At 43.6% G+C, this 16968-nt stretch overlaps 1 protein-coding gene across 1 annotated transcript; it reads left to right on the top strand.

Moving 5' to 3' along the window:
* Positions 1-1346: 1346 nt before the first annotated feature.
* On the top strand, positions 1347-16968 carry dok1b (docking protein 1b). The gene is made up of 5 exons (XM_080839394.1): positions 1347-1467; positions 10379-10675; positions 11686-11773; positions 14732-14904; positions 15615-16968. Exons 1-5 carry the CDS (start codon positions 1411-1413, stop codon positions 16764-16766), a joined length of 1767 nt encoding a protein of 588 aa, XP_080695520.1. The 5' UTR covers positions 1347-1410; the 3' UTR covers positions 16767-16968.

Genomic DNA, 16968 nt, shown 5'->3' on the forward strand with positions numbered 1-16968 from the left:
TTAGGTAGGACTACAGCAGACTTCTATTTTATGTTTCCTGTGCAGGAAACACAGTAAATCTTAAGAATACTGTTGTGTTTGTGATTTGTTTCTTTATCATATATTACGTATTTTACAATTGAAAATTGTTATTCTTGGTTTCTGATAAAAACATTAATTTACTGTATTTACAATTACAGTAAATGTACTACACTCAATTGTGACATCTTTCGTGAGAGGCAAACCAACATATTAACAATGTCTTCAGACTTGGCTTGGATTGACGTATTTCCATGATGCAATGCAGAGGAGAATGTTACCGTAAATGCAAAGTTCGAACATCTTAAAGTTTGACACCAAATAAGAGGACAGAATGGATCAGCATCAGGGCTACAGCAGACTTCTAGTGGTATTACAAAACTTTGGTAGACTGTATCTTGTGGTGATGTATGTAATTTACTGCTTTGTAAATACAGCAGTAAATACGTAGCATATTCATGCCTTTTAGTTGTAATATAGTAAGCCTTTATTGTGCAGTAACACGTGCAATTTTAGCATATGGCTGTAATGAAACATATTTCAGAATTTAATAATTATTTGTTTACTATAATATAACTACTATAATAGTAATATTACCAACTTTATTACTGTAGTCCAAAGAAGTGTTTGTCTGTGTGTGTTTTTTCTCTTTTTTGCAATGCAACACTACAGTAATCTATGCCCATGAGGACACAGCAGCATGTTATGCAATAGTAAAAGCTTAAATTGTTAGTGTCTTTTAGGTCATTGTACTCTGAGAGAGAACATGTGCTAAAGTTATGGTAGCACGATTTGTGTTTTGGTGGTTGTAGTGCATCTTGCACCAAAGGTTAACTGATATTCTGAGCTGTGTGTCTGTAAAGCCCACTGTGTTAAGTGTTTGGGAAACATTTTCATGGTATTAATAAAATAGTTAAAATTATTGGAAAAAACGGTAAAAGAAACCAAAAAGACTTTTAGTACACCCCATATTACATATGCCATGCTCCATGACTGCACAGGATGTAGGCCCAGCAATGAGGTTTGCAGGCGACTTTGAAAAGTAGGTGGGAGTTGCGTAGTGATCTCCTGTAGTCATCGTTCAGTCTCCGAGCTGAAGAAGAGCGCTTCCTCTGCCGCGAGGGAGGCGACAGCAGAGCGCGGATAAGGCTGGCGCGCGGATTCGACTTCTAGGCGTTGGATAATCTTAACTATATCACACTTGTACCAAAGACCTTGGCACTTCCTTGTGTAATTCGTTCATTACAAATGACTTACACTAAAGATGTCCGTGTTGCACATACTTGGCTAGCGGAAGTTTATGTTTTAGGAAGTCAGACAGTATTCAGCAACTACGCAATTCTAGACCATATCGAGTAACGTCTTCGCCACCGAAGAGGAGCAAAGGGTGAGATGGATACGCACGTCAAAGAGGGACAACTTTACGTTCAACACCAGAAATTCGGCAAGGTAAGAAAGACCTCTATAGGCTACAGCCATTCCAGCAGCGTCAAACGTAACAAAACTCTCAAAACCTGACAGGGTCGCAACAGTTCACCGCCAACTCACAGTTTCAAGCGAACTAATTCACAACGACTGTTTAATAGTATTTATCTCATAGACAACGTGTAGGAATCGTCAGAGAGCTGTAGCAGCTTCTATGGTACCCTATGCCAGAGTTACTGTCTTTCGGAGTAGATGGATATAAATCTCCTTGAGCTAATCCACTTGAGCTAATGCACCGTTATTGCGTTTTCTCAGTCCCTAGCAATGTTTTGGGGGCGACGATTTTGTCATGCAACAGTGAAAACGTCTTGTTATTACCCCACAGTGAGAAGGCTTTAGAGAACTCTACAGCCATTCTTCCTGCGACGTGAGGTGGTCACATGAATGAGACTCAAGGCTGAAAAACTCAGCTCTATACGTAACTCGCATACAGCACTCCACGGCTTACGATGTTGCTCATTCTCAAGCCGGATGACACATTCTCGGCAAAGAAAGGAAGTTCGGGGTTATGACTTTCGAGTTACCTCTAGAAAGTATTTGAACACTTTGTTGCATCATCAGATACACCGTAACCACATTCACGTCGCACGCGCGCATATAGCCTACATGTTACTGCTGCTCTTTACATTAACTTATCACGTGTCCGAATTGTAATTACCATGTACATGTTGTTGGTTAATAATGCGTGTACCGGGGAATGCTGTAACTTCCCAGCTCCTTTAACTTGTTCTTATGAGACAAACCTTTGCAGTCGAGTCAAGTTTTGTGACTGGCGGCATGTTTTCGCCCCGAGCAACCAGGTGGGTGTGACAAAGCAGGCAGGGTAGACACCGGGCGCTGGGCACGCGCTCGGTCAACACTTCACACGTTGGCTCATCACTGGTTGTACAGCCCGTGTTAACGTTGGTGGGTGAAGTGTGGGTATAAGACGCAGAAGTATGCCTTCGGCACTGTCAGTTGGTGTTCTCTCTCTCTCTCACACACACACACACACGCATGGTTTAGGTGTGTTTGTCTTTTTAAGTCTTTTCTCGGCTCTGCCAAGCCTGTCTTTTGCCTAGACATGATCACATTGCATGGTTCTCGCAGAGGGATGACAGCGTATACCATCAGGCTATGGAAACATTGTTTCCTGAACCAAGTGATATGGTCTTGAGTTATCGGGGATGTTGTTGCTGGTCTTTAGCCATGCAACTTCAGCAACAACTGAGTGTTTTGTCTCTTTGTGTCTGTGTGTGTGTGTGTGTTTGGAAGGAAGAACATTGTTCTTTCTCAGCCCCATATGCTGATATGCATTTGAACTAAACTTGATTACAAACACTTGCCCGAATCGGTGGAGGCTCCCTCTCAGTCGGTCCTTTCATCTTAACCAAATTCCAGAGCAGGATGGAGGCCCACATACACCTCATTTGATCCTAATGTTTGCCAGACCAGATGCCAAACGGTTTGATTTGTGTCCACTTTCAGCTACAGTGTTGGAACTTTTTTGTAAAAATGTGTTAGTGGTCTGGTATGTTAACATAACATGACGTGTGCGTTATGAGTTTTAATCCTGTGGAGAATGAACATTTAGCCATTGTTTGCTTTTCAGGGTTCGCTGTTTTGTTCGTTTACTACAGACCACCACGTGTCTGTTATCACAGTAAAGAATGGTTGACCCCAGTCTGATTATCATTACAAAGATTTCTTATTCTTTCAAGTGTGTGTGTGTATGTGTGTGTGTGAGAGAGAGAGAGAGAGAGAGAGAGAGAGAGAGAGAGCTGGCAAGAGGGAGGGCAACATTTTTGCCCACCACAAAAATGAATGAATCATCACTCGAAACCTTTCCTCTTTAAACATAAGACCTGGCACCCTGACACACCTAAACTGCGTGTTACTCTGTTGATCTTCATGGCTCTGCGCTGCATTGTTTCCTCTGTCGGACACGAGTTCAGGGCTTTTGAAATGTTTGTTTGTTGGCCTTGGAGACAATAGAAGCCCCTTGCTCTCAACCCTCTCTTGGCTGGCTGGCTGGCTGGCTGGCCGTCCCATGGCCTGGATTTTTTGGGGGCCCAAACCCAGACTGTGTGTTTGTGCGCGCAGGAGGAGAGCTGATGTTGACTTTGGCCCGCGGTCGCAGCTGGCCCTGTGTTCTCCGGGTCGCCTGCAGCTGCAGAAATCAACACTGTCTGCATCCACGCAAGACATGTGGGGAGAAGGGGAAGAGAGAGAGAGAGAGAGAGAGAGAGAGGAGATGGAGGGAAAAGAAAGAAGAAAAGAGGTGAAGCATAAGCGTGGAAATGGAATGGGAAGCTTGGCATCAGAGCTTGTCGTTGCAGCTTGTTGTTTGTTGTGTGTGTGTTTATGTGTGTTTGACCGAGATACCTCTGTCTAGTAGTTTAGGCCACTATCTAGGGTTGGGTGAAGTCTACTGAATTGTCATACAACAATGTCTACAGTAAAACGTCACAATGGATGATAACATGAACATATTTATCAGTTCTACGGCGAATATCCATCCGTGATTAAATTGCAGCACGCAGATAAGAAATAAGTAATGAATATATTTTTGCACAGGGAAGCTGGGGGGGGATTGAGGATGCTGGGCTCAGTATTGTGATGACTGTCAGCCATCAGCGATGGCATTGGCCCAACCTCACCAGTGAAGAGTCAACTCATAGCAGGATTTGTGTAACTTTCATACACTTTCTCTCTCTTTCGGTCTGCTTTCCTATATGCAACTATGTAACATATATTGCAGTCTTGTAGATTGGAACCAGGGTGAAATATCTATGGAAAGGACAGTGAACGTGTACAGCTTTTTTTAACTTGAAATAATTGTACTCTAAACATTCCAGTGCTTCAGTACACTAACCTGTACAGATGGGCTGCCCACATAACATCTATCTATAAATCCAGGAATCTCTGTGTGGGTGTCAGTCTGTCTAGGGCGTATCTCATTGACGGTAGTTACGTTAGTTATGAGATTTCGCATGTAGCTTACGCATGTCATGAACCTGTGCATCCTTGATTTTGAAGATGTTTGAATTCATAGTTTGCGAGATATTTGTATTTTACCGTTTCCCGTAGGCACTAATGGGTTATCGTTTCCCGTAGCACCGAAATGACATCACAAATTACGTCACAAACAATATTAGCGGTATTAAAACTATCCTGCCTTCACTCAAAGTTCAGAATAGCGTTGGATACAATAAGGAGGTCCTCATTCAAATTCTTCTTGGTGAACAGATGCAGACTTTTGCTCAGGTAATCTTAAAACAGTGATTGATTTTATCTATTCGTTTATTTTTAAGCTTCTTTAAGGTTGCTCTTTTCTTTGCAGACATATTTTTCCACGCAAACTGATTACAATAACATAACAAAGCATAGGAGTTCAGGGGGCTTAGCATTTCTAGGTTGTATATCGATGTGCTTTATTGTTTTGTGTATATTTTGAAATTGTGCATAGTGTTACGGACAGTTAGTGTTGCAACTTCGTGACATGAAGAGTAGACGTTCAAGGTAAGAGACGTGTCAAACTGTATTAAACCCGATGCGACCAAGAAACGATGTCAACAGGTTGACCACCAGGCTAAACTAACTCATCATTTAGCTACATTAGCTTGCAGCTATGTATTTTCCACTGTTGAAAAGTTCATCATACATACAGTACAGTACATACATTCATTAAAATTAACCTACATCTGAGTCCAACTACATGACCATTCTTACCGTAAACTTACCCTTACAATGAAGTAGTGATCCTATTTCAACCATAATTTCATTTTAAATAATTTCTTTCTTTATGACATTTAGTTTATAGTTTAGACGGCAACTTTGACATCTATATTCAACTGCATCCACTAGCCTACATAATCTCAAACTGTATTTGTTGGTATATCTCCAAAAAGGCTATACAACATTAAAACATTTCTTAATGAAAAGGAAACATGCATCACAATAATACTTCAGTGTAACCTGTACCTACGTGGAGTGCAAATATGTCTTGCTATTACACTACCCAACAGCTACACCTATGTCTGCTAACACTACAGAATGCATAATTCCTACGGGCACTGCACTAGTAGTGTTAAAACACAAATTCTCTTGTACCCTGTTTTTATGACGCAACATTGATTCCCCCCCTCCCCCCTTATCCCTCCCCTGCCACCATATTCTGACCACAACAAGGAAATCAGTCATATGTTCAATACATGTACTTGCGTCTGAAGGGCAAAAGTCTCTGATACTGTATTAGGGATGATGTTAATGTTTTATTTATGGAAATGTTGATGAAGAAGGGACCACTATGTTCTCTGGGCTGCACAGGGTTGGTGTTTGTCTACCGGGGCAAAGCTGATGTTACGTTTTAGGGCTTAACAACTCTTTTCCTTAGTCCATAGAGTCTTTCCCCCCCAATAAACGCTAAAACAGAAATAGGAGGGAGTTGATTGAACTGTAGTTTTCCATGTTATGTTAATGTTTCAACATGATTTCATTGAAGGGCTGGTATTCAATGCATTGAAGTTAGATAGCTATTTATGTCATAGCTGCTTTAGCATGTATTTCTGCAACAGGTTCAGTACTTGTAGAATATGAATATTAGTTAATGACTATTTTATAAGAGGTATAAATAAATTAAGTTAGACAAGTGTTTAATATGTATACAATTTGGGTTAGAGTTTGATGCCACAGGTTTAGGGCAACAAACAGAAAAAAAAAAACCCATTTATTTCCAGTAAATGGGTTCTTCCGGTTATGTGAATGTCCTCGCCTATTCACTTTGGTTGGTAAGACTGTGAAAGACAGTGGCAAGTGTCAGTCTCTTTACTCAAAATGCAGTAAGAAAACCTCACTTAAGTAACCTTTCCACACTAGCACTGAGACATGGTCTACCACAAAGCCTTCCACTGACCTATTATTATTTCACACATTTAACTCGGTCAGCTTATGTGCAGTGGCCGTGCCAGTTATAAAAACACTCGTTGTGAAGGTAACGAAGGAGATCTGCTTCTCCTGATCAGGTAACTGAACCAGAACAGGTTTAACAGATAGCAAAGGTGGCTGTAGCATCCTGTCGATATAGATCTTTGGTGAGGGAGTGGTATATGCAAAGTTTTTAATATGCAACACTTGCCACAGATGTACTGTTCTGTGGTAATGTGGTATAGTAATGCCATCTGTAGCCACTGTGATATCGCAGGCTTTATGGCAAAATCAACTCTTAAAAAGTTAATCAGGGCCCAACTGCTGCTGCTGTAGAATCATGGTTCAGTGCCACTTTAATTTTCTTCCCTCATCAAGTGGAAACCTCGTCTTCTCGCCCTGTGGCAGCCCGTCCTCAGCGCTTTCTGTCTGCCTTTTCACTTTTCTCTCCAGTTGTGATTCACACGTCTGAAACGTCATGTAACGTGGGCAGCAACTGGTAGCAAGCCAGGCATGCATTTGAACAGGCTGCAAACTCGGGGTGGGCCGGGCTCACGTGATCCCCACTGAAGGCAGACTGCTGTTTGTAGACGCAGTGAGTTGGATGGGCTACCACTATGTGTGGTCGCATGCCTGATAACACTCAAAGCACATACAAGTGCATTATTCTATATGATTAGGCCGTGGCAAATTATGAGGAAGTGTCTCTCTCTCACTCTCTCTCTCTCTTTCTTTCTGATTTGCATAATTTCCATCCTGTGCTGTCGGTCCTTGCCTTATATGGAGCTGAGGTAGCGCCTGTGCTTCGTGCTTAGGTAGCTGTTCCTCTTGACATCATGCACACGCTCAAGGGTGTCCTATGGGTATTGGAGATATTTCCCCCACAGCTTGTGAGGTGATTAGGTGAACTACTGTGTGCGCTCCTTTGGTATTCGTCTTGCCCATTTGTGCAAAGCACACAATAGGGATTTAGGCATGTCATTGATGCAAAAGCATTCAGTCTGTTGATATTTATCCTACATAAGTTAGTAGAATCACATATCCTCTGAACATAATTGAATATTGAATAATAATTATGTTTTCTTGACCACTGGATGTTGAATATAGTGGCCCCATCCTACAGTTGGTACTTGGGATGATACTGTTATACAGTGCTCAAATGCAAATTTGTCAACCGTCTCTTTTAACAGATGTTTCAGTTCAATTGAATTATATTTATATAGTGCAAACACAATCAAATTGTCTCCAGGCCCGTTACAGAGCCCAGGGCCTGGACCCCCCTGAGTTGCTTGCTTGAAGTGTCTGTTAAATACTCTCTCAGTGTAATGACGATAACAGATTTCATATTTTCAGCTTTCATGTAACCTACACTTGCGGCCTCATAATTATACACTTGCATATATATCTTAAACATAAAAGATGTGTGAAAATATATATCAGTGCAGTTTGTTTTGTGTGAAAAATAAGAACATTGTTTTTCTGACAGAGAAGTGGTAGGCCTATCACCCAGATGGTGACATCATACTTCTGGTGAATGTGTGTGTATGGAAATGGAGGACGAAAGTGTGTGAACTTTGCACTCAGGTTTGTATGCTAGCATGGCTGTGCCCTAGTTGTGCAAGCGGTTGCAGGAGCTGGTCTGTTCACACCCCTCTCCTCCCTGTCTCATGGAAGTCTTGCTGATGGAACATGCACCTGCACTTTATCAGAGGAAGCTAAGCATGCTGGGTGATCCCACACATTTCCTTTACTGTGGCAGTTGCTGTTAACACATGTGCTATTGCAAGGAGTTACAGAACGTGTGTGTGTGTTTGGGTTTGAGTATGCGTGGGAAGAAGGGAGTTTCTGAACAGCTTTCCTCGATCATGTATCTATAATGTGGCATATTAGGACAGGCTGACAAATGGAGACACTAAGTAATCTTTTGTTGTGGGGCTGTGAAGGTTAAACGTCGTGTCACGTTGTTGTTCATATGAGCAGACCTGGTGTTGGGGTGGGGTGACTACTGATTGGCGATATCTTCACGCTACAATATGTAACCACAACCTTATTATATTGCAAAAATGGTTTAGTCTTAAAGTTGCAGGAGGTAACCTGTATAAAAATACTTTGCAATGCTGTGTGATTGCTCTAATCACATTAATTCCATGTACTTTTTTATCAATTGTACAATGTTTGTGAATACACTGTGTCATATGAAAATATGTGAGGTTGCAGTATGGCCCTAATCAGAACAGGCCTGCTGACACTTGCTGGGACCTGTCATAAATAGTAAATATGTACTGTATATACGTATATATATATATACTTAGGAGCCCAAAAATAAGTAAAGCATGCATCACGCTCTGACCTGGCTCAGGTCTACCAGATGCATTACCCATAAGGTGTGTATCCATTTCGGTGTTGGCTTCTGTCTTGGTTATGTTTTTAGCATTTAGTAAAAGGTATTAGGTATTAACAGAAAACCTCAGCAATGTGGTGATTCTTGAGACACACGTTGAGCTGTGGATGAAATATTAGCACACTGTTGGTCTACTGCCACAGCTAATATATGCTAACAAGCTAAATTGTAGCCTAAATTGAAGGCTAGGCTTCCCAGATGGTGAGTGCACATACAGCCTACACACATACGCACGTCCAAAGCTAATTGGAAGGGGAAATTCCCAAAGTGACGATCTAGTTTGTGTAGGAGTCCTAAATGTCCAGTGACCTTGAATACATCAAATATTGTTCAGAGCTAGCCTAACACAACGCCTTCTTAGATATCTTGAAACGTCTAGTCACTGGACAGAATGTTCTGCACTTGGGTAAATCCTTTACTTTGAAGCACACTGATTTTCTGTGATCATTGAGTATTTTCCTTCATCAGTTGTAAAGACAAACATTTGTGCAGGTGCTGTTGGGTCTGTTGCTGGCATTGTTTTCTTCAGCAATCTGTGCTTTCCTTCCCTCTTTTGTCCTGGCGGAGGAAACCCCCTGATATTCACTGACAACTTAAGTTTCCTTTGGTTATCTAAGTGCCTTGACTGTAGTTCTTAACAAGGATGTCATGGGAGCTTTTAGGGGTTTTGCTAGAGCAAAGCTTTGTTTTGATTGATCGGTGATTGATTCTACTTGAACTCAGGCTGAATCTTATGTGATTAAGTGGTGTGTGTGTGTGTGTGTGCTTGCGCACTCTTGTGCGTTCATGCACACACATGTTTGTAATTTAATGCACTTTGGGTTTTCCCATCTGAGATTTCCCAACTTCCCTATTGGATTTGCCCTGTGTTTTCCAAAGGTCAGGGACTGACTTTTGCTGTTTCTGTATCTGCTGGGATGTAATGACCATGCCTTGGACCTGGGAAGTCCTTGACATTTCAAGTGTTGATATAATCCAATAATGCATTACAAATTAAATAGCTGAAATGTTAGATCTATTGACTGGTAGGATTTAAATGAAACAAACTGTAATATGTATCTTTCTCAGTCTACACAGCACATCTTAAAAGTACATTTTTAAAGCATCTCCTCAACCAAGGGATAGCAGTCTCCTGGCCATCACAAACCTTTGATGTAAGGTAGCAAAGCTTAGTTGGCCATAGTGGACATGAAAGTGACCTGTTCCAATGACACAGCCTACATCAAAAACCTGGCTAACTAAAGTGTCTGGAAAATATGTGGAGGTGGTGATTTCTCCAGAGTAGTTTTATTTGTCATGTGGATTTGTGTGAGTTATGCTATGAACATGCATGGATAGATCCACTATTAAGGCAGACATGTTGAGTGGAATGGAACTGAAGATTCTGTGAAGTGGTAGCTGGTTACTAGTCTTTCCAAATAATGGTGTCTTAAAGCAGGAAACGTGTTTCTTCACATTATTGCTGAACAGTGGAGTTTCTGTTTCTGTGCCTTTCAGTTCCTTTACCTTAAAATATATATAATCAGACACTGAATCCAACCCTTTCATGTTTTCTTCTCATTCATTTAGAAGTGGAAGAAGAACTGGTTTGTGCTCTACCCGGCCAGTCAGAATGGCATCGCCCGCTTGGAGTTCTACGACTGTGGCGGCAGCGGGAGCGAGAAGCCCAGCAACACCAAGAAGCTGGACAAGAAGATCATCCGCCTGTCCGAGTGCATCAGCATCCTGCCCGCCGTCACAGAGTCATGCCCCAAGGAGAACATGGCCGCCTTCTGCGTGGAAACCAACGATAAGACGCACGTCTTCGCCGCCGAGAAGCACGCCACCACTGATTGGGTAGAGAAGATGTGCGAGATCGCCTTTCAGGTGAGGGAGTGTGTGTGTGTGTGTGTGAGCTGGTGTGTTCAAAGCAAAAGGAAAGGGGGAATACACGGGTGTGTAAGAAAGATGTTCTACAGAAGAACATTTTCCACTGGAGGAACCGCACTTTGACATGTCACAAAGAGAACCCCAAAAAAGGTGTCTTGTGTGACGTCAACCAGAAAGACCTATTTCTGATTAAATGTTTTTTTTCCATTGCGTGCAGATTGCTGAAACTATATTCAAACTTATTTTAACACCTCATGTAGACGCCGGTGCAAACCGCATCACCAATGTTACATGACTATCACTGACCTTATGTGTCAGTGACCCCTCGGTCTCTACCTCAGATGGGCTACAAGCAGGAGGAAGAATCAGCCAAAAAAAAACACTGAGACATCACTTGTCTGCGTGTTTCGAGAAAGTAGAATATGGCATTGGCTTTAGTGAAGTAGAACTGGGCAAAAAAAGAAAGGAAATTTAGAAAGGCGAGTCTTGTCTGTCCTCAGTCTACCAACGACGACTGGCAGCGAGTGCCTCCAGGTGGGTGCCAGGGTCTAGCACACTGGTAACCAACAAGAGAGGGCCATTTACAGGCTTGGAAACGTTTCCCTTATTCCTGATAGTTGGAGCCTGGATTCTCCTACACCTCATGCAGGGATATGTAGTATATTGTGTGTCTGGTCATACATGGCTATTCTAACTGGGCCTTGCCTTCAATGACAACCCACACACATGTCCACGCTACTTCCATGCAACCCATGGTGCTGCGCTTTTGTCAGTTCCGTGTAACTTGGTCCAGGGACACATTGTGGTTTTTATGTGGTTGAGGGAAGTGCTAAAACAATAACTGTCTCCGAAACCCCAGCAACTGTCAACCTCCAGCAGTGACATGCACACACTCTACTTCCGTACTAAGATTTCCTGCTGGAAAAGTGACTGTTTTGTGTGGGAAATTGGAATGTGTTTTGTCTCACTTTGCATGCAAAGCCTCTGATTGTGTTTCTCTACTGTAGGGAGGAAGTGGGTCCCTGACTGGTTCTGACTCCAATGGACAAGACATTCAAATGGCAGAGAACCTAATCTACTACTCGAGAGAAGAAGGTACAGGAGAACAGCCTAAACTTAAAGACTAGTCAAATGTGTTTTAATGGGTTTGGAGTAATTGTGTATCTATGAACCAGTAATGTGTATTTACAGAGAACATACGTATGCATGTTCAGATCAAAACATCAGACCCATATGCAAGGTCAGATCATATATTTTATTTTGCAAATCTGTAATGTACATTATGCCATCATAATATAGCGTTAATGAAGGCAATCGAAGACCACAACAGTCTAATTCAATAAAATGACACATTAAACGAAAGTGACCGGTGGTTCATAAGATGTCAGGCGAGACATCTTATGAACCAGGTGTCACTTTCGTTTAATGTATCATTTTATTGAAGCAGACTGTTTCTCCCCTCCTGTGAGTGATTTTACACATACAGCATTAGTCCAAATGATATTGGAATCACAAAATGCATGGCTATTTAACAATTTACATTATCATTTGAATAATGCATATGCGTAGTCAACATATCTGAGAGAAGACCTCCCAATTGGCGGTTCTCTGCGTAGCCATGTTGATACTGACAGAGACTTATTTTAGATGGTTTCTTTTTGGCTCGGTGTGCATACTGCCCGTGCCTGTTCCTTAGTGTGACAAGGCAACTTTGAACAGACTGGGTCTCTCTCTCTCTCTCTCTCTCTCTCACACACACACACACACACACACACACACACGGAAGAGCTTAGCTTGCAACAGAAGAATACAAGCCACAGTTGCACGTTGTTACAGTTACCCTCACCGTTTAAGGCAGGGGTCTCCCTTACATCACTTCCTGTGGCATCTGGCTTCCTTGACAGGCAGCCTTTTGAACAGGGAAGGGTAATTCCCCTCCTGTCACATGTTAGGCACACAGCCTTGGAAAAAACAAGCACTTTTAAAGTGTTTACACTTTACAGTTAGGAAGAGGGAACTTCTCGCTCTGCCTTCCATAACCACACGCACACACACACACCCGCTTACTGCCAAAAGGATTGTGTGAATCACAGCGGGTAAAATAAATTGCCATGCTAGACAATAGAGTACAGAGCATCGATAGAATTTCAGGCATTTACGCTTCGTTCCTCCATGGCCTCATTCCTTCCCCCGCTACTGGGATGATATTCAAGTGTTTGAGAGCACTGAAGACACTGTTATATACAGTTGGAGGTTAGGGATGATATTCAAGTGTTTGAGAGCACTGAAGACACTGTTATATACAGTTGGAGGTTAGGGATGATATTCAAGTGTTTGAGAGCACTGAAGACACTGTTATATACAGTTGGAGGTTAGGGATGATATTCAAGTGTTTGAGAGCACTGAAGACACTGTTATATACAGTTGGAGGTTAGGGATGATATTCAAGTGTTTGAGAGCACTGAAGACACTGTTATATACAGTTGGAGGTTAGGGATGATATTCAAGGGTTTGAGAGAGCTGAAGACACTGTTATATACAGTTGGAGGTTAGGCATGATATTCAAGGGTTTGAGAGAGCTGAAGACACTGTCATATACTGTTGGAGGTTGTCCATGCAGCTAGATTTGGTATTTCTTCGTCAGACTGTGCTGAGTCACATCGACAGACTCGGTGCCTTCAAGTTCGTTTTCTTAAGGAAACGGAGGCAATCATTTTATTTTATTTATTTATTTTGTATCTGCAAAGTTATATTTGCTAAAGGTGGAGTCCTCAATCTTGGCGGAAGGTCATTGATATTTGAGCTCAACAGCCAATAAAATATAGCCTGGCCATTACCAGCCTGTGACTCCATTTCATTCCGTCTTTCAGTCTGGGCCAACCCAATGCATTTTGGTTTCCGAGATGGGCGGGTGCTTATCTTGAGGTTTAAATCATTGGAGTTCCCTTAACCAATCAGCAACGTTTAGTAAGCATTCGGTAGATTAAACTCTTCCCAAAGCCAGTTGGGAGAAGAGCTACGACGTCCTTTCCAATCATAAAACTTACAAGAAAATACTCTTGTTCTCCTTTTAATTTTCTGATGTTCTGGAGAGTTGAGACAACTTTTCCGATAGCTTTTCGTGTCTTTTCCTCCAAGGCGAGTCTTGCGTCACAGCTCTGAACTGTTCGCTGATTGGTCCTGCAAAATTTTGAGTTCTGGAGACGATTGTCAATGGGGTTGGGCCAGACTGAGTATGAGCTTGAAATCAATTCAGGCGGAAATACGTAGGCTGGTGTCACCAGGCTAAATAAAATACACCCCTCCTTCATTTGCTCCTGAAACAAGGAGCACCCCATGAAGCTGATTGGCTGGAATAGTATGTGGCTCTGTCCACCCCATGAAGCTGATTGGCTGGAATAGTATGTGGCTCTGTCCACCCCATGAAGCTGATTGGTTGGAATAGTATGTGGCTCTGTCCACCCCACTTTGTTAGGTTTCCTATTTACACAAACACCAGACTTTCTTTGAGTGCACACTGGACACACAGCTAGAGGAACGTGAAAAGAATAAGTGATAAAAGTGATTTTATGTGTTCATCTATGAGATTGCATTGAGGAATTAAAATTAGATGTAGCCACAAGCTTCTGGCGGTCACATGCGTGTCTCATAAACTTGGTCGGTTTATGAATGTGCTTGCACATACATGGAACAACTGTTAACCACAGAAGGGCCTTTTCCACTTTCTCTTTTTTAACTGTCTCTCAGTTAGTTGTATTTTTATCTGTGGGGAACAGTTTCCATCGCTACTTGCTGCTGTCTTCTTTTGAAGAAATCTACCTTGTGTCTTGTGAAGTCATCAACGCTTGTGGTTTGTTGATGTACATAGTCATGCACAGTACACAACTACAATTTTCAAAACCCAGTGATTGAAGTGTTCAGACATGTAATTTTAAAGTAAATAACTTCACAGCCTACACTGACTTGAATATTGTTATTTGAGTCATGTCGTTTAGTGGTGGGGTGTTGGTGGCAAATAGAGATGTTCACACCGAACCCTGTTTTGGCCCTCAGTGAATGAGTTCTGGGTGACCGTGCAGCGGACGGAGGCCTCAGAGCGCTGTGACCTGATTGGAAGCTACTGGCTGAAGGCGGACGGCGAGAGCCTGATCCTCAAAGAGCCCAAGAGCAAGAGGAGCCTGCTGGTGTGGCCCTACAAGCTGCTGCGACGCTACGGCAGAGACAGGGTAAGGACTGCAATGAGTTCCGCTTTAACAGCACTTTTAATCTACATTCACAGGGTTAGGGGCTGGACACCTTCAACACAGGGTGGTTCAATTCACTTTTGTTTACATTTCTCATTTACTATTCCCCCCCCCCCCCCCCCCCCATGACCATGAACTTGTGAATATGTGGTTCCTATTATTTCCCAAGCCCTAGGGTTCAAACCACGGTGTGTTAAGAGTTAAAAGTCCACCTTAAACTACACCTACATCTCAGGTTTTATGACTGTTAAAGCAAGTTTTCATGCCTCGGCCTCTGACATGTGGAATGTGGGTTGGAACGAGTGTAAATTAGTTTGTGTGTACACGTGCAACCTCAATACTGATGAGGGTCCTCATGCTAAATCTGACAGTTCAGACAGGAACTTGAAAGCCACAGTTGTTTCCAAGTCTGTTTCCTGTGGGTGCCATGGTGACCAGCTTAGAACAGGAAAGTGGCCTTCCTCTTTCCCCTTCAGACTGAGCAGGAAGGTGGTGATTGAGCACGGAACCGTCAAGGCCTTGTTACCACGACAGAACATGCTATTCTCACCATGCTTATTGGTTGCATGTGCCCAAATAAATGAATAAATATGTAAACAGAGGTGACTCATTGTATCACATCAGACTGTTGAAAATATATAAATGAATAACTGACCAAATTAAAAACAAATTCTGGTTTTAACTCTCTCCAGGTTATGTTTTCCTTTGAGGCGGGTCGACGGTGCGATTCCGGTCCGGGAAACTTCACCTTTGAGACTAAGCAGGGCAATGATATCTTCCAGATTGTGGAGAGTGCCATCCGCGAGCAGAAAGCTCAGGCCGAGGACCGCCACCAGAGCTGCCCTTCGTTTGACCCTGACTGCCCTGCCATGCAGCAGATTCGCATTGCCATTGCAGAGGGAAATGCTCGTGAACCAGACGGTGACTCGGGGGGCAGCAAACCTGGCTCAGCCGATGGGGTTTTTGGCCGAAGAGAAGGTGCCGATGGCAAGCATCTAAAGGGTCGCTCCCTGCCCGAACCCCCCGCCCCGGTTGGAGGTACCCCGCCACGCTCCCCTATGCACCGAGGGCCTAGGAGTGGTCCTACATCTCTGGATGACCAGACCCATCTCTACTCTGAGCCGGCCGACTCAGTGCGCATTCCCCCCAACCCTGGCGAGTGCCTGTACTCAGACCCAGTGGACAGCATCAAGGGTGCTTCCAGCCCAAGGCTCCGACCCCAGGGTGATGAAGGTGGAAGGCGTCACTCTGGCAACAAATCCGAGCCCTTTTATTCAGACATTTATGACCGGGTTCACCTTGACCTGGCCCAGCGGACTGCTGGCATGTCGCTGGACGGGGTCGTAAGACGGCCGGCCGAGGGAGGACGGGCTGAGCACATCTACGATGAGCCAGAGGGCCGGGCGGGTCAGTACTCCTCGTTACCATCGCTCTATGACGAGGCTCGCCCAGACGTTCAGGCTTGGAAGACCAGAGGAATGGATGAGTTTCTGGGCCACGAGGCCCCCTACAACCCAGACCTGGACGACTACTCGGTCCCAGTTTACAGCAAGCCTCAACCATCTGCCACTGCCCGGCCCAAAGTTCCCAAGCCTCTCACTGCCCCCAAGCCCATTAAAGCACCCCGTAAAGAGCCTCCCCAACTGCCTCATGGGAAGGCCGGGGCCAACCTGAACAACAACAACAGCAGCAGCAACCAGAACAGAGGGGGCGGAGGTGTGGTGGGTAAACATGTGGAGCTTTACAGCAAGGTATCCAAGCACAAGCCTCCAGCCAACTCCTGGTACCCTAATGCTGCCCTCCGCACCCCAGACATCATTTATGACAACCTGGGAGATATCTGAGCAAATCTCCCCCTTTATATTCTCTTGCCATTTCTGCAGACTTTGGTGAGGTGGTTGGAGAGATTTGTGGAGCTAGAGTCGGAACCCCTCTGATCAGGGCCCACAGCACTGTCGATGAGAAGGTTGCAAGCGATTGCTTTCCTGGCACGTGACTGTTTTCAGCCAGACCACAAAAGCTAGAACTGAAGTAAAGTCGAGCACA

The sequence above is a fragment of the Sprattus sprattus genome, assembly GCF_963457725.1.
Source record: "Sprattus sprattus genome assembly, chromosome: 5".
NCBI lineage: Eukaryota > Metazoa > Chordata > Actinopteri > Clupeiformes > Clupeidae > Sprattus > Sprattus sprattus.

Excerpts from the sequence above, each read along its gene's own strand:
- dok1b (XM_080839394.1), top strand. The coding sequence starts at position 1,411 with ATGGATACGCACGTCAAAGAGGGACAACTTTACGTTCAACACCAGAAA. Across the intron at positions 10,676-11,685 it reads TGTGCGAGATCGCCTTTCAG|GGAGGAAGTGGGTCCCTGAC; the intron begins GTGAGGGAGTGT and ends TCTCTACTGTAG. Across the intron at positions 11,774-14,731 it reads CTACTACTCGAGAGAAGAAG|TGAATGAGTTCTGGGTGACC; the intron begins GTACAGGAGAAC and ends TTTGGCCCTCAG.